General features: G+C 45.2%; 1 protein-coding gene across 1 annotated transcript in view; it reads right to left on the bottom strand.

The window, feature by feature from the left end:
* The window catches only part of LOC146829662 (galactose-specific lectin nattectin-like), a 49,618-nt gene that overhangs the window by 9,378 nt on the left and 21,580 nt on the right, over nt 1-18,660 (bottom strand). Inside the window, exon 4 of the mRNA XM_085608333.1 lies at nt 933-1,038. Coding sequence (XP_085464459.1) covers nt 933-1,038 — 106 coding nt within the window. The remainder of the gene's footprint in view (nt 1-932; nt 1,039-18,660) is intronic.

Raw genomic sequence — 18,660 nt, 5'->3', positions numbered from 1 at the left:
AAATAATAAGTGGGGAATGTGTGCACTTTTGAGGGATTGGAGGATGTGAGACTGCACCAAGCCCTCTTGCACCAATGCTGGTGATATCAGTCAGAAATGAGATGAATTTGATTTCTTCACGAAAGCTGACCCTTTGTAGAGCAATGTCATTAGGCTTTTCAATATTTAGGGTGTCCATGACAGTGTGTTCAGAAGCCGCACACACAGATATACAAAATCCTTGAATTGCTCCAAATCAGTGGGTCACTACTTTACCTTCCCGCTGAAGGATCTATGCACAATAAAAGCCATACATTTGGATTTAGTGACATTATTTAAAAGCCAAACTGTGGCTGAGGTGATAGGGAACCTCTGTAATCCCATTGAAGTTTTTGAGATTCATAACATAACTTATGCGAACCGCAGAGCAGGGATCCTTCGGCCGGCCAATTTATGGAGGGGTGACAGTGCAGTTATGGAGCATATCAATTGCCTGTTAATATATAATGTAAATCAGATGGGGGCTAGTACACATCCCTGACGGATTCCATTTCTCAATACTAATGCAGTCCATCAGTTTGCCCTCCCTGCCCCATCGCACTTGAGCATAGTTGTTGCTGTAAAATAAAAACGTAATAATTTACAATTAAACATCATATTAAAAAGATATTAAAGTAAACCATTTTAAGCTTCAATATTATCATAAAACAGTAAAAAAACTATCTTTGATATTTTATTCCATGCAATTTTTGTAGTCACAGTATTTTGACCACAATATTACTGTCAAATGGTATTTTTGAGCTGATATTTAGGTGGAATGCCGTCTGATACTTAGGTGTACTGATGGATTTCATCCTAGTGGATACAGTCTTTAAATTCTCTCATTCATTCACTCTTATGATATTATAAAACAGGTTAAATGATGGGTAATGGTGGTGTGTATTTTTTCTTACCATGCATTTGAACACAATGTTCATATCTGCCGTAGAAATCTGGCTGTCCTGGAGCCCAGTTCTTGTAGTTGAATTCAGAACCGTCTGACCAAATAAAAATTTTGGCCTGGAGAGAGAGAAATGTAGTTCAAACCTGAGTTAGAGAGAGATCAGGTGAGGGGAAAGATGTAAAGAAAGAGAACATAACTCCCTAACATCACTCATGAGATGTATTTTATGTTTTGTTTGCATTTTTATTTATTGAGTAGGGAATTGTTTCTAATGAGAATTATGGAAGATCAACCAGGAGGCTGTTACAAAAGTAAAGTGTGTCATTAGTAACCCGATTAATGCTTTTGGGTGTTGTAGGAGATGTGGGGACAGATTTTACATTAGTTCAGAGCCTGAACCTGGTGTGTGCAGCACGTGAATAATGTTTTTCATAAAGGTCTTAATTCCATGCTTCGGTTAGTTATATATCTAAATGCTGTAAATCACAGATATCACTATTAACCAATGTAACAGTACTAATTTTACTGACTGTATGCTGAATAGTAAATTTACCCACCCTCGATGGATCGAAGGGTGTGCTGTGTCGAAATTAAAAATTTTGACCTGTTAGCAGCAACCATTTAATCCAGCCCACCATCTTGACACCAAGCCCTTGCTTTGGTATGACACATTTAGAGACATCGCCAAGATAATGTAGATAGTAAGTTAGGCACCTACAAAGGGAGTATAACAATTGTGTACGTTCCCTATTTTGATTAAACTAGAAGTCATTTGGAAGGGTGCCTGCTGGGCATTGGAGTGGGGGTCCAGTTTGAGCCACAAAGTTCTGACAGTGTTGGGTAAATCAGGCTACTGCTTCACCAGCATAGGGGGGAGATCTTTTAGGGCTTCTTTTAATAAAGAGAAGAATGAGGTGGACCTCTGGTAAATGGGAAGAGATTTCTAGTGGATGTATCCTAATAGACTTAAATTTGGAATTCATACAAAGCACAGGCTGGTTTTCAGGATGGAGAGGAGGGGCAGATTAGCAGAGTGGAGATACTGATCTGGAGTATATTGAGTGAGGCCCCATCTGCTGAAGTTTGGACTATTGGCAAGAAAGTGTCAGAGCATAAGGTTAAAAGGTCAAAGGGAAGACTGAGTAATGTGGGAGACCAACCATGAGGTTTTTTGCAATTGTCGATATTGTCTTTACAAAAGACATGATTAATGCTAATGGATGTTGAGGGAGTTGTAGGGAGATATTTTACATCAAGCTAGATTTAATGTAATTTAATTACGTTCAAGTTAGTGATACAGATTGGTAACATATTCCCTTGTGTGCTAGAAGCAAATGGGCAAGTTACCTGAGAGCCGGTGTAAGTAGCAGGGGTGGAGACCAAAGGCACAGTTAGGGTGCTGGAGCAGAACACCACACTAAGGTCCCTTTCCTAAAGCGTTGTAGTATGGGTGTCAGCAGGGAAGATAACAAAATAGGAGTAGATGGGGTATGAGTCTTGGAACTTTTGACATTTATACTAAGGAGTGATTACTCTGCCTACTTATAGGAAGAGGCCTTTGTGTTATAGCCTGAGGAAAAATGTTCTGATCCCTGGATGATATTCGATTTGGGAGACAACAAGAGTTATTTACCGCAGCTCTTTGGTTAGAAGGCTCACAGGTGTGGGCAAAGGTGTAACAGATCCCTTTGTTGAGCACGTACCCTCTAGGTGCTCTAGATGTAACCTGAGGTGCAGGTATTTAACCCTACCCCCCGCTTTGTTGGTCAATACTTGCGGAATGGTCAGGTACGCTCCAGGCTTGGGGTACATACGATGGATTATAGGAGGGCTTTGCCCCATTCTTATTAGACTTGTGAAATGGGGGTTTGTCCACGGCCATGACAGCAATATTGTAATGCACAAGGTCCCGATATGTGGGTTTTTATTTTTTTAAGGAGATTTGCATTTGTCTTGGAGAGCTCTAGTACTCTTTAATTTGTCAACTTCATGATGGCCTTCATATCGGCTATGTCCTTCTTTAATGTACCAATAAGCAAGATCATAACTCCCAGATTGTTGGCTGGCATGCTTTTAGATGAAGATGATGTAGGTTGGGTAGTTTATGTAGTATGTTCAGGGAACAAGTTGATCAATGGGGCATAACGGTTTGATCATAAGATGTTGAGAGTGAGGGCTAGTTGTTTATCCGAAGGCTTGGCCACAGGTGATTTTCCATTGGTAAAAGTTAACTGGGTTTCAGAGGGTAGTGTTAAGCTGACGCATTCAGGAGCATTTGAAGCTGCCAACTCTTGAGTCAGGTCAGTGGTGGTAATGCCAGTCTTACGTTATTCACTTTTCAGAAAATAGGTTATTTCAGCCTTGGCGCCCTTACCCTCCACTCTCGCTTTACCCTGAGCTAACAGATCCTCGATTTCTCCAATTAGATTGCTAATGTCGGCCAAGGTATAGTTCTCTGCAGCGTGTGTTTTTGCTTGTTTTAATTTTTTTCCAGATCCCCTAAAAGGCTCAGTGGCCTTCCTTTTCCTCATTTATAGTCACATTTTTAGGCTACTGACTGGATTTGCAGGACATTCTCCTCGGGGTAGGCTCGTACTTGGTGTCAGTATTAAGAGAACCGGGGGGGAGGGTGGACCTGCCCTGCCTCTTCCAGTCGCTGGCGGGTATGCCCTTGGCTTGGGCTTTGCCCGCGTGCGGCCCGCATGCGTTCCACGCAGCAGGATTGCTGAGAGCGCTGAGAGCGCTATGCAAGACCCTACCCCCTTCATGTACCAGTCAGTAGGTGCGCCTCCTGGTGCAGGGCTCGATGGGGGATGAAGTCCCCTAAATTCAGGGTGATCGTGGGGGACAGTGAACCCCTTTGTCAACCTTTGATGTATCTCAAATCATTTTTGGGATTATTATAATTTTCTTGACCTTTTACGCTTTATTATATTTAAGATAGACCAAAGGTTAAAGTGACATTACAAGTAGGTGTTGAAATGAGATATGACCTAATGTTAAAAAAATGAAAAAACACTATAATTCACCAGTTATAGTTTAGTTAATTTTATGGGGCACACACTTTTTAAACCTAGAACACCTTCTAAAAAAGTGTTGGCTCTCTATATACCTTAATTGGATCACCCTCTTAAAGACTTCACAAGGTCCGTAATTTTGAGTCAAAAGGTTGACAGGCATGCATTAGCCTTTGATAAGGCACTTCAGCAAGGCCCTATGTACACCCTTCCAGAGTTCGGAAAAACACACTGCACATATTTCTTGAATGAGCACAATGGCGTGCAACATACAACCATAGAGGCATTCTTAGAACCCCAGTGTGGTTTAAACCACCTCTAAGTGGATCACGCCTACCTTCTACATTTTTTAACAATCTGCAGAGCCTCAAATCTTCAGGGAAGTTCTGGAAAAAAACAACCACTTATAAACGTCCACTTTATATATAATTTGTCTATGGTGCTGCATAACAGCCAATTAACATTGGCACACCTCCACATATCCACTGGTGGACAATCTGTTATGAACACAAGCTTTGGCTTTTCTCACAGATTCTTTGCAACAGGCTTTGCTTTAAGTGACAATCTACTTAGAAACATGTGTCTGCAACACTCACCAGGTGTGCAGAGGCAAGACCTTGAATAAGAAGATGTATTGCTTGTACCCAAAACTTTAATGGTAGCTAAGTAGTGCACCTATATAACGTTTGCAATAAACAACTAGGCGTGGCTTGAGGCCTACCCTAAATCCATTCTATGCACCCACATATGTACATGTTCTATATGACTGTAGGTCTTTTACTGCCAACTTTTATTACTGCCATTTTTTTAATTGATGCAAGGGTTTATGGTTAGATGTTAATAGCAGTATCATGAATGGTGTAAGTGATGTCATCTGTGATGTCATTAATGATGCCATTTGAGATATCATTAGTGATGTCATCCATGATTTTGTTTAACATGTCCTGAATGTTGTAATATGTGTGATCATAAGTGTAGGAAGGTGGATATCTGACTATGGTTACCCCCAACTTTTTGCCTAGTGTCTAGCTGGTTTTTCGACTTAGTTGGCCTGAGATCCTGCCATTCAGTGTCTCAGGCTGTCTGCTCTCTCTTTAAAATGGACTCCATGTACCCTAGGTACATACCGAATTGGTAAGGATCACCTTGTTGGACCCTGTACAGTGTACCCTAGGTACCCAGGGCATAGGTGTACCCTAGGCCTCCCAGGGGCTGCAGCATGTATTATGCCACCCCTGGTCTGGCCTTCCAATCAGACACAACTGGCTGATCACTCAGCTGGGGCAAGGTCGTGTAATCACCCCTTGCTTAGATATAGTATACCTATATCTACCCTTATATATAGACACATGTGTACCTATCAGCCACTCCTATGGCAGGCCTTAACCATCCTGGAGGCAGAGTGCTTGGTAACATGTGAGATGGTGCTCTAGCCTGAGCTGAGCCTGTCTGCAGCTTTCGGAACCATGTCCTTATAGCTGTTCTATGATATAGCCTACCATATACTCTTAAGGTGCCTTATAATCTTAAACGGTTATGGTAACTATGGTTTGGCTTTATCAAAACATGTCGTGTAAGGTGTCTAACACTTTGGGATAATACCCCCATACCATTTCTGGTGATGAGGATATTATTCCTCCCTTCTAGAGGGAGAGACATGTTAAAATCCTACTTTGCTGTTTAACTCTCACCAAAGCCTCAGCATCACAAAATGGATGCTGCTGCCACAGACACGAGTCTGACCTCCTGCTGCTGGGAGCCCTCCTAGCCAGGGAGGCCTCTACAATAGGTTTCCTGCTTGGGGAGGTGCTAGCACCTCCCCAGACAGACTTTAGTGTATTGGGGCAGGGAGGGCTGAAAGGAATGAGACATGCCTGGGGCACACAAGGTGCTCCATGCATAGTCCAGTTCAAACCGGTGCTGGGGCACTCCAGCCCCAGCTCTGGCGCGAAACTGGACAAAGGAAAGGGGGTGTAGCCACTCCCCTTCCTGGTCCCACCCATAGGAGGGACCTTGCAGGTAGCCCAGCCCACTAGCCCAGTATATTAGTAGCTAGTTGGGCCCTGCTAAATTAGATTATCCTATACCTGCAACTTGAACAGAAACTCTGGACCTTCGACATTCGACGAAAGAAGAAGACTGAAGAATCTCCCTTGTGGCCAAGGAGTGGCCACCCTGTGCGAACAGGCACCATCAAGAGACTTACCCTTTGCTTTGCTGAAGTTCTACGAGGGACCGACTGCAGAGCCTGACCAGAGCCTTGACTTCCAGACTTCTCCGACCCTGATCCACATCCACAGCCAAGCTGAGATCCGTGGAGGCGACGAGAGACATGGGACCGGCTACCTGGGAAAAGTGGCGAGTATCTTCCAGCGCAGCTTCTGAGGCACCCTCGAGGTTGTGCACCGGGGATTGAGAAGCCCCAACCCCAAGCACCATCTGCACCGAAGATCAGCCCCCCACACTCCACAAGTCCTGCGTGGGGCCCTTCTGCCTTTTCCTGCTTGCCGCGTCTGTCCGGTTACTTGCCCGTTGGCTAGTAACCTCTGTGACGACACACCTTCAATTTTCCACTGCTGGTTTGGCTCCTCCAGACTGGCTCCTGCTCCTCTGTGAAAGAGAAGCACCCCAGACCTTCCTGGTCTGCACCAGAAGCAAGTCCTCCATTCTTCGTGGGTTCCGCTTGCCTAGGCTTGGTGAGTCCTAGTTCGACTTTGACGCCGCCGACAGCACGAGCCTTCGTGGGACAGCTCGCCTCCTGGTCCTGGTCGTCCTCGACGTCTCCTGGTACCCATGGCTGCTGCGACAAGCTTCACCTCTTCACCTGCAATCTCCCGACATCGCTTGGTTCCTTCCTGGTTCCACGTGGTCACTGGCTAGTGACCCAGACTCTGTCCCTTCTGCTTGCAGGTATCCTTCCTTCTTGATCCCGGCCTTGGGATCCACCGGACACTCTTCACTGACTGCCTGTCAGCATCTTTCCTTCAGGCAACCATAGGAGTCGACGACGAAACCCGACGCAAGTTCACACCTATGCACCCGCAGCCCGTGGGCTAGGTAACTTGGGTACTCCGGTGCTCATCAGGGTATTGACTATCCTAGTGTCTAGTTCTCAAGTCTCGACTTCCTAGCTACTCCAGAAGTGTCCTAAATCTTATTAATTCTAAACTGTACTATTTCTATCGATTATACGCATTACGCGTGAGTGTTTCCACTCTGCACCTGAATCCCGTGGGCCTCCCACTTCCTAACTCTTGGTAGTATAGTGTAGCCCCAGCGATTCCCTAGGCCTAGGCCTATCCTATTTCCGTGACAGTGGTCCTTATACCACTTACTTAGTATATGGTTTGCGTGGCCCCTAGGGCCTAACTGTATTACTTACCTGTGTGACTTAATGTATGCTTGAATAAGACTGTGTTGTACTTACCTCGAATCTCATAAAGAGTGCTGAGGGTTTGGCTAGAATAAATACACTTTATTTTATATATATATCTGTTGTGGTGTCCTTTCATTTGGTATTCAAGGGGTTACAAATGGTATAACAGCTGGCTTCACATGACATTCAGAGTTTAGCCTAAGACTGCTCTTGTCCATGCTACCACTAGGATAGCTGGTCTATAAGGTTGACTTTACAACCAATCACCATAAGGGTGTACACTAGAACTAGTGACATCATACATCAGGCCAACTTCTCACATTGGTGAGCAGCGGTTGGGATCTGAGCTTGCTGTTGTAATACCATTGTAATCTTGAGATACTAAATTGAAAGATCACTCAGATATTGTTTAGGTACATATAACATAGATTATAAATACTTAAGTCCTACTGGACTTAGTTGTTGTAGGTTGAAGGGCCTAGCACACCCTGACTACAACTACTAGAGAGGTTTAGTAGATACAACTAGTGTAGGTAGGTGCACACACCACACCCTCACTAGAATCATGTCCCTGAATGGAGATCACACTGATACTCCCTCAGGAGAGGAGAATCCTAGACAGATTCCCTCTAGATATGATGCATTCACTTTCCAGGAGATGAGACAACTGTGTACCTCCAGGAGATTAAAACAGGGTTCCAACCCTACCCTTAGACAGCTAGTGGAGCTTCTGGAGGCCTATGATGCTGAAAGAGTTGCCAAGTATGGTGCCATAGCTGTAGATAAGGGCCTCCCCTCCACAGAAGAGACCCCTTACTTAACTGATACAGATGAGGCAGAAGAGACTTCAGAAGAAGAGGGAGGTAGCAAGACCCCAGTCAGAAGACTTAGTCAGGCTAACTTAAGCTTGCATGGGAGCTTGCATGGGAGCTTCCCTTACAGGCCCCCAAGTAATCTTAAAAAGAAGGTGAAGGGGTAGATCTCCCTCAGGGGACTCTCTCCACTCCTATCACTCAAGAAGCTCCAATGCTTCATCTCACAGGGGAATGACTTCCCCACAGAGAAAAGAGCATGAGGCCAGAATGAGGGAAGCTAATCTGAGGATTGAAAGGGAAGAACTTGCCCTTGCTAAAGAGAAGCTTGCTCTGGCCAGAGAGCAAAAATTGTGTGGGTCAGAACCCACTGGTGGCAGCAACATTCCTAGAGATAGGGATAGGTCTTATGACCATGGAAACCTAAGCAAGATAGTCCCCCATATCAGAATGGGGATGACATCCACAAGTGGATGACTGCTTTGGAGAGGGCCTGCAAAGTACAGCAGGTACCCCAGAGTCAGTGGGCAGCTATCTTGTGGCTCTCCTTTTCTGACAAAGGTGAGACAAGCTCCTCACAGTCAGTGATGAGGATGCTAACAATTACAAAGTCCTGAAGAGTGCTCTGATAGATGGGTTTGGCTTAACCACTGAGCAATATAGGTTGTTGTTCAGAGACACCCAGAAGACACAGACACAGGACTGGTCTGATTTTGTGGATTGTGCCACTAAGGCTTTGGAGGGTTGGTTAACTGGCAGCAAGGTGCAGGACTATACAGGATTGTACAACTTGATTATGAGGGAGCAGATCCTTAGTAATTGTCAGAACCAGATTCTCCATCAACACCTGGTAGACTCAGATTTGACCTCTCCCCAAGAATTGGGAAAGAGGGCAGATAAATGGGTCAGGACCAGGATTAGGCCTAAAAATCAGGGTGGTGACCAAAAGAAAGATACCACCAAGCCTCAAGAGAAGGGTGGGGATAAAACAAAAGAGAAATCTTCCTCAGGGCCCCAAAACTCCACACAGGGTGGTGGGTCCCAAGCTCCCTCCTCTACCACAGTTAAAAAGCCTTACTGCCATGAATGTAAAATTCCTGTGCATTGGAAAACTGACAGCAGTTGCCCAAAGGCTAAAAACAAAACTGTTCCTCCAATTACTCCTGTCACACCACCTATTACTGTCAGCAGTAATCCCCCAGGTGGTGGGAGTGCCCCCAAAAATTTGGTTGGGTTTTCTTGGGGAACACAGGGGGACCCTGGCTTAGCCAATTCCCCTACAGCAGCTACTCTTGTCTGTGATGGTGGCATGGGGTTTGCCAACTTCACTGCCAGTCCCAACACTTTGGGTAGGTACAGACAGGAACCCTACATCAATGGTAGAAATGCTGAGGCCTACAGAGACACTGGAGCTAGCATCACTATGGTGGCCCATAGGCTAGTTCCCTCTGAGCAGCTTTTGCCTGGTTTCTCATACCAGGTAACTAACATTGATGGCAAACAGAACAGTCATCCCATGGCAGAGGTATGTCTCAGCTGGGGAGGTGTCACTGGCCCTAAAAGGGTGGCAGTGTCCCCAACCTTGCCTGTAGACTGCTTACTGGGGAATGACTTAGAACTCTCAGCTTGGGCTGGAGTTGAACAAGACACCCATTCTAAAATGGTAGGCCTTTCACAAAAGGGTAGTGGGGTTGTGCCAGCCACAACCCCTGTCCAAATAGATTTCCTCCCTGAAAAGGTTGGAAGGGCAGTGGTAGCCACAGCCCAGGAAAAGACAGACTTCCCTGTAGAGATTGGCAGAGCTGTGACAGTCACAGCTCAAACCCAAACTGAGTGCCTCCCTGAAAAGGTTGGCAAGGCTGTAATGGTCTCAGCCCATACTCAGACTGACATAGGTGTAGTGAAGCCTGAAACTATGGATCACTCCACACAAACAGAGAGTAGTGGGGAGGAAGAAAAGTCTCCCTCTCCCCAGATATTAGGAAAAGGTCAGCCTCCTCAGGGATCTGACCTCACCCCTTGTGAAGGAACTGCCCCAGAGGTAGCCAGGCCTGGCCTGGCAGAGCCTCTGATGTCAGTGGCCCCTTCCAAGGTGGGACCCAGTCTGGTGCAGGTAGCCTGCCTCTCTCTACCCTGCCTCAGTCAGCCCAGGGCTGCAGAGGTCAGGGAGGCCAGTGGACCCCAAGAGGGCCCCTGTCCACAAGAACTCCCCCATCAAAAGAATGAGGATTGCCTGGCTAGTAGCCCTAGCCAGGTGATGATTAAAAACATTCCTGAGGGATCCCCGTTATAGGTAGTTAAGAACCTCCCCCAGAGGGATTCTGTTGGGCACAGGCAAACATGGGACCTTAGGGCCCCAAACCTGACCTGTCCCTCCAGTAAGCCCACAAAAGGGACCCAGCCTCCAGCTTTAGGTAGCCAGAGGCTGACCCTGAGAGCACAGTGCAACTCAGTTAAAGAAAGAAAGGCATCCATGGTAGAGGATGATTGGATGAAGCTGAGGCCTCACTTTGAGGACCCTCACTTCAGTTCTCCATCTCAACACCAGCCTTTTACTTTGCAAAGACACACCAAAGGTAGAGATTCCCTATGGTGGAGACCCTATGATACCTTTAGGGTGAGGGATTGCTTAGTGGACCATGAGACAGGGGGTAACCATGCCAGTGCTGGTTCTTCCTTATATGGCCACTTAGGCAATAGAGGCTTACCTTGTCAAGGACAGCCTTATCTCCTTTCGTTTGGGGGGGGGGGGGTTGTGTAGGAAGGTGGATATCTGACTATGGTTACCCCCAACTTTTTGCCTAGTGTCTAGCTGGTTTTTCGACTTAGTTGGCCTGAGATCCTGCCATTCAGGGTCTCAGGCTGTCTGCTCTCTCTTTAAAATGGACTCCATGTACCCTAGGTACATACCCAATTGGTAAGGATCACCTTGTTGCACCCTGTACAGTGTAACCTAGGTACCCAGGGCATAAGTGTACCCTAGGCCTCCCAGGGGCTGCAGCATGTATTATGCCACCCCTGGTCTGGCCTTCCAATCAGACACAACTGGCTGATCACTCAGCTGGGGCAAGGTTGTGTAATCACCCCTTGCTTAGATATAGTATACCTATATCTACCCTTATATATAGACACATGTGTACCTATCAGCCACTCCTATGGCAGGCCTTAACCATCCTGGAGGCAGAGTGCTTGGTAACATGTGAGATGGTGCTCTAGCCTGAGCTGAGCCTGTCTGCAGCTTTCGGAACCATGTCCTTATAGCTGTTCTATGATATAGCCTACCATATACTCTTAAGGTGCCTTATAATCTTAAACGGTTATGGTAAGTATAGTTTGGCTTTATCAAAACATGTCGTGTAAGGTGTCTAACACTTTGGGATAATACCCCCATACCATTTCTGGTGATGAGGATATTATTCCTCCCTTCTAGAGGGAGAGACATGTTAAAATCCTACTTTGCTGTTTAACTCTCACCAAAGCCTCAGCATCACAAAATGGATGCTGCTGCCACAGACACGAGTCTGACCTCCTGCTGCTGGGAGCCCTCCCAGACAGGGAGGCCTGTACAATAGGTTTCCTGCTTGGGGAGGTGCTAGCACCTCCCCAGACAGACTTTAGTGTATTGGGGCAGGGAGGGCTGAAAGGAATGAGACATGCCTGGGGCACACAAGGTGCTCCATGCATAGTCCAGTTCAAACCGGTGCTCGGGCACTCCAGCCCCAGCTCTGGCGCGAAACTGGACAAAGGAAAGGGGGTGTAGCCACTTCCCTTCCTGGTCCCACCCATAGGAGGGACCTTGCAGGTAGCCCAGCCCACTAGCCCAGTATATTAGTAGCTAGTTGGGCCCTGCTAAATTAGATTATCCTGAACCTGCAACTTGAACAGAAACCCTGGACCTTCGACATTCGACGAAAGAAGAAGACTGAAGAATCTCCCTTGTGGCCAAGGAGTGGCCACCCTGTGCGAACAGGCACCATCAAGAGACTTACCCTTTGCTTTGCTGAAGTTCTACGAGGGACCGACTGCAGAGCCTGACCAGAGCCTTGACTTCCAGACTTCTCCGACCCTGATCCACATCCACAGCCGAGCTGAGATCCGTGGAGGCGACGAGAGACGTGGGACCGGCTACCTGGGAAAAGTGGCGAGTATCTTCCAACGCAGCTTCTGAGGCACCCTCGAGGTTGTGCACTGGGGATTGAGAAGCCCCAACCCCAAGCACCATCTGCACCGAAGATCAGCCCCCCACACTCCACGAGTCCTGCGTGGGGCCCTTCTGCATTTTCCTGCTTGCCGCGTCTGTCCGGTTACTTGCCCGTTGGCTAGTAACCTCTGTGACGACACACCTTCAATTTTCCACTGCTGGTTTCGCTCCTCCAGACTGGCTCCTGCTCCTCTGTGAAAGAGAAGCACCCCAGACCTTCCTGGTCTGCACCAGAAGCAAGTCCTCCATTCTTCGTGGGTTCCGCTTGCAAAGGCTTGGTGAGTCCTAGTTCGACTTCGACGCCGCCGACAGCACGAGCCTTCGTTGGACAGCTCGCCTCCTGGTCCTGGTCGTCCTCGACGTCTCCTGGTACCCGTGGCTGCTGCAACAAGCTTCACCTCTTCACCTGCAATCTCCCGACATCGCCTGGTTCCTTCCTGGTTCCACGTGGTCACTGGCTAGTGACCCAGACTCTGTCCCTTCTGCTTGCAGGTATCCTTCCTTCTTGATCCCGGCCTTGGGATCCACCGGACACTCTTCACTGACTGCCTGTCAGCATCTTTCCTTCAGGCATCCATAGGAGTCGACGACGAAACCCGAGGCAAGTTCACACCTATGCACCCGCAGCCCGTGGGCTAGGTAACTTGGGTACTCCGGTGCTCATCAGGGTATTGACTATCCTAGTGTCTAGTTCTCAAGTCTCGACTTCCTAGCTACTCCAGAAGTGTCCTAAATCTTATTAATTCTAAACTGTACTATTTCTATCGATTATACGCATTACGCGTGAGTGTTTCCACTCTGCACCTGAATCCCGTGGGCCTCCCACTTCCTAACTGTTGGTAGTATAGTGTAGCCCCAGCGATTCCCTAGGCCTAGGCCTATCCTTTTTCCGTGACAGTGGTCCTTATACCACTTACTTAGTATATGGTTTGCGTGGCCCCTAGGGCCTAACTGTATTACTTACCTGTGTGACTTAATGTATGCTTGAATAAGACTGTGTTGTACTTACCTCGAATCTCATAAAGAGTGCTGAGGGTTTGGCTAGAATAAATACACTTTATTTTATATGTATATCTGTAGTGGTGTCCTTTCATTTGGTATTCAAGGGGTTATAAATGGTATAACAGCTGGCTTCACATGCCATTCAGAGTTTAGCCTAAGACTGCTCTTGTCCATGCTACCACTAGGATAGCTGGTCTATAAGGTTGACTTTACAACCAATCACCATAAGGGTTGTTTGGACTGATATAAGGTGTACACTAGAACTAGTGACATCATACATCAGGCCAACTTCTCACAATAAGCATTGCATTACATGGGTGAGTTTAGATGAAATAACCAAACCTAACCATAGCATCGCGTTAACTTTTTGTTTTTCGATTAAATTTCAGTTTTTGAAGGTACATGGACATCCTATTACCAATACAACTGCACTTTATCTTTTGTTTTTTTCAGCAAATTTCAGTATTTTTTTAAAATCATACTCTAACCCGACTTTTTGGGGGAGCTCTGCTCTTTTTATGACTAATATCTGGCCACGCCCTGCCCAACACCTTTTATGGATGCCCTTACCCCTAGGCCTGTGTACAGCAGTGGTGGGGCACAGAACAAGCTGGACCTCTGCCCCTCTGTCCGTGAGGATCTGTCTCCACTTTGCACAGCCTTCAGCCGTGAGCAGTGAAGGAAAAGCACAAGACCTGGCTTGTGGTCAGGCCTTGTGTCCCACGCTTCGCGGATGCCCCGCTACGGACACCATTAGGCCGTGTCCAGCTGGAAAAAAGCCTCACCTGCAGCCAGACCCGCACCCCACGCTTTGAGACACCCATTCCCAAAGGCAGTGCACAGAGGGAGCAGTGGAGAGCCCTGCACTCTGCGGATTTCGAACCTTGCTTCACACAGAAACTGGTTTAAATTTGTTGTTAACCACAGTCCCTAGGAACCGGGGTTCCTTGTGAGCGAGTATCCTCACCAAAGTACTGTGGCTTGCAGAGAACCACTGTTCCATGTTAGGGTTACTTGCTCCCAGACCCCATGTTAGTGCCATGGGCCAAAAGGGGACACACACAAGGTCCTGGCTGGCTGGTCCAAGTGCTGATGCCACAGAATCTGTGACAACGATTTACATTTTACCCTCACTCACATATTAAATCACTCATGACATATTCTTGAAAACATCCTTAATGATATCCAAAATGGCAACTTTGACAACAACACTGATACACTGATAACAACACAGTGCATGGCGGGGGCACAAGTTATACTTACATTAGGGCACAAGTTATAGTTACTTGCGATAATTAACACTGGTGAATTTCAAAGGTTTTGTTAACTTAAAATGTGATGTTTTAACTGACATTTTTACCTAACTATAACGTACCTTAAATTGTTGTTTCTTCTGTCCCTGCCCCCTTGAATGAATTTCTAAACTTTTTGCAGGACTGGGATTTAGACCCTGAGTCCTAAATGGCTGTCGCCACATCTTTGTTGATGTGGTGGCAGCCAATCAGATCTTAAGATCTGTTGGCTCTGCAGATCCTCCATATATTTTGCACCTCAATATCTCTAAAGCTTGTGAACAGAATTACACACAAAAAGCACATTTACTAGACAAAGATCTAGCTTTTTTCAAAATTGTGTGTAATTCCGTTCTACTGTTTTGGTTGTAGCTAGTGTCTAAATATCCTATGGAAAATATATGAGGAAATCGTGCTTTGAGACCCCACTTTTCTCAGCTCCCACTTTTGATGGATCACCACAAAATGTTCCAGGAAGGAGCTGACGTGGATGAGACACTTTTTTGGAAAGTTTCATGAAGATTCATCAAATGGCACCAAAGGTATATGCTTTTCCTATGGAAATGTGGTCCTAACTATAACTCCCCAGTGCCGACCACTACTGGTACTAACTATATATATATATATATATATATATATATATATATATATATATACTGGTACTAACTATATATATATATATATATATATATATATATTACCTACTGGCGGTCGCCAGTAGGTAGTTATAGTTAGGACCCTGTTTCCATAGGAAATCCGCAACATTCTATTTTGAATAACTTTGGCGCCGGTCGACGAATCCTCGCGAATTTCTCAAAATAGGTGGGGCGCTACGCTCCGCTCCTACCCTGAAAGTCTCGGGGGGATTCGTCAAGCGGGGGCTGAGATAAAAGGGGGGTCCCAAAACGCGTTTTTCCCATGCATTTTTCCATAGGACCTTTAGACAGGGCTATAGCCCGAACGGCTGAACAGAATTACTAGAAATTTGGCAGAGAGGTAGTCCTCAGGTCAAGGAAGTGCCTTTTGTAGGTTTGGTGTAAATCTGTTCAGTAGATTCTGAGAAAATAGCCTTTAAATCAATATATATATCTGAGCCAGCTTACGGTACGCTTACCGTAAGCTTACCGTACGCGTACGGTGGCGTGCGCGAGCGCGATTCTGATTGGCTGTTACATCTAAGTAAACATTCGAATCGGTCGAAACCAGGAAGCGGCGGCCGCCATTTTCTCTCTCGCACTCTGAGGGGGGGGCTGTAAACAAAGGCAAAAAACATATAAAGGGGCTGTTTAGACAGCGCCCATGCACATAGCCATGTTAGTTGAGTCCTCAAAGATCCCCCAAGGCCAAAAACGGTAAATATTTTTTTTTTGAAAATTTCGCCGATTACGCTTACCGTACGCGTACGGTGCGCTTACGCTAAAAATTTTAATAAAAAAAAAAAAACACTCTCTGTGCATGGCATATTATTGTCATCACTTACAAATTAAATTTAACAGATTACCTATCACAAGGAAGCGCATAATATGTCCTCCATGTGCGCACGGTGCGTAACGTGGGCACGCGGTGCGCGTAGCGCACTGCGTGCCGACCTTGCGTGTACGGCACTAACTGCGTAAAGTGGGCGCGCGGTGCGCGAAGCGCACCGCGTGCTTAATGTGCGCGCACGGTGCGCGAAGCGCACCGTGCGTGCACGGAACGAACTGCGTTAAGTGGGCGTGCACGCCACGAATGGCGTAAAGTAACTTAGCATTTAAAAAACCGTACAAATTCACTGAAAAAACCATAGGTTTCACACACGTTATAGTTAGGAATTAGCATTTAAAAAACCTTGCTAATTCAATGAAAAAACCATAGGTTTCACACATGTTATAGTTAGCTGGAAATTTTACTGATAAAAAACCAATGAAATTCCCCCGTTATAGTTACTGTAGGCAACTATAACTCACGCGACCGCAATCCTCTGCTGATGACATATGTGTCTTTATGAAAAAAAAATATTTGTAATATATGTATAGCTAAAATTTAATGGAAGAAGACATGGGCAAATAAGTGTCTAAATACAGTATTAGCATCAGCAGAGGATTGCGGTCGCGTGAGTTATAGTTGCCTACAGTAACTATAACGGGGGAATTTCATTGGTTTTTTATCAGTAAAATTTCCAGCTAACTATAACATGTGTGAAACCTATGGTTTTTTCATTGAATTAGCAAGGTTTTTTAAATGCTAATTCCTAACTATAACGTGTGTGAAACCTATGGTTTTTTCAGTGAATATATATATATATATATATATATCAGCTGCTTCTCGCCTTCATATATATATATATATATATAAAACAGCTGCTTCTCGCCTTCGCACAGTTTTCTTTCGGCAAAGCAGACACCGGCCCAGAGTATTGTGCTTTAAGATCGCATTTTAATGACGGCCATTATGCGTTTCAGTCCGAAGTGGACTTTGATCACATGACAACGCTGAGAGTATTGACAGACCATTTATGGTGCTACATTTTGCCACGTGATGGGTGAAGTGCAATGGAACAAGAAAAAATACTTCTCAGTTCAGTGAAGCATATGTCTCAGTCTAGGTCACATTAAAAGAAATACTGTTGCAATTGGTATATTTGTGGCATAGAATGCCATCTCTCTCAGCTAAAACATTCCCATCTAAAATCCTTAAATAATTTAATGGATAATTTAGGTTAACATAAGCCTATAGAAAACATTAGTTATTAAATACATAATTAATATATGCAATCATAATAAGAGAAATAACGAATACAAAATACTCTTCAAAATTTAAAAGGTGTCCTAAAAGAAAAAGGGATATTATACCGAGAGGGTTAATGTGACTCTATTAACATGTAAACAATACTGGGATCATATATATATATATATTTTACAAACAAAGATGCGACACACTCCAATTCCAGTTTTAAGCTTTTATTTCCAGCTATACTGGCTCACACCAATGCGTTTCAGCCCTGCGAGGCCTTTGTCACGGTTAGTGAGTCTTTCTTTTGTTTCGCTATTTATATCAAACACATATTGTACGTTTCCCACAATGCCGCATTATAGGCAATTTGAGTAACTATACTGACACATTATGCACTACTTTTATCGCATTCTGATTCTTGGCAAGCATACAAGGATTTCTTGATATTTGTAACTTGACATTTTCTCTTTCCTTTTGTGTCAGAGGCGTGGAGCAATGGAAGAGATAAACAAAAGTTGGGAGATGATAGCTTTGGAGAAATATATAGAGGTAAAGAGAGTCCCGAGGGGGCTGCGCATATTTACCATGCCCACACATCCAGACACAAAGATAGCGCTACTGGAGGAATGGGGACAAAACAACATGTAGTGCTCAATTAACATGATGAGAATCCTCATTAAACACGCCAAGATAGACCTTGACGAAATATCAAAAAACATAGAGGATATGGAAAAACAAATAAAAGCTCAAACCAACATAGAGGAACTAAACAAATTGCGCAAAGATATGGAAATGCGCCTAGAGAAATATGAGACAGAAATTGAAGAACGTAAGCAAAGGAAATTCAAAAGGGATGAGGCGGATTATATACACGGAAGAATATTAACATTTGCCAAAAGATTCGATGCCATAAAAATAAACTACCAGCCAAACAAATATAGAAACACAGGGGAACGTTTAAGTGAATCAGATGTGAGTGAGGGTGAACTAACCACTGGAGACACAACTACTGCAAAACCAACTTTTTTAGACGAACTGAGAATAATGCACATCGACCAATCGATACAAAGAGGAAAAGGCAAGGGGAGAGGCACATATCGAGGACAGGGCAGAGGGGAGATGAAAACCTCAAAAAATCAAGAAAAAGAAGACGAGGGAGACGGAAGAAGAAAATACCCACTGCGCAGTTCGAGGAAGTAATGGAGGAAAACCTAATTGTGAATTTATCTAAATATACACTATAACAAGAGGAGACAACTTTATTGAATAAGGGACTATCCTTCTGTCCGGAAAATCATTTCGACTACACCTGAACCAAAATTGACT

This window comes from Triturus cristatus, chromosome 5_2 (genome assembly GCF_964204655.1).
Source record: "Triturus cristatus chromosome 5_2, aTriCri1.1, whole genome shotgun sequence".
Lineage (NCBI taxonomy): Eukaryota > Metazoa > Chordata > Amphibia > Caudata > Salamandridae > Triturus > Triturus cristatus.
This window is presented reverse-complemented; position numbering and strand designations above follow the sequence as displayed.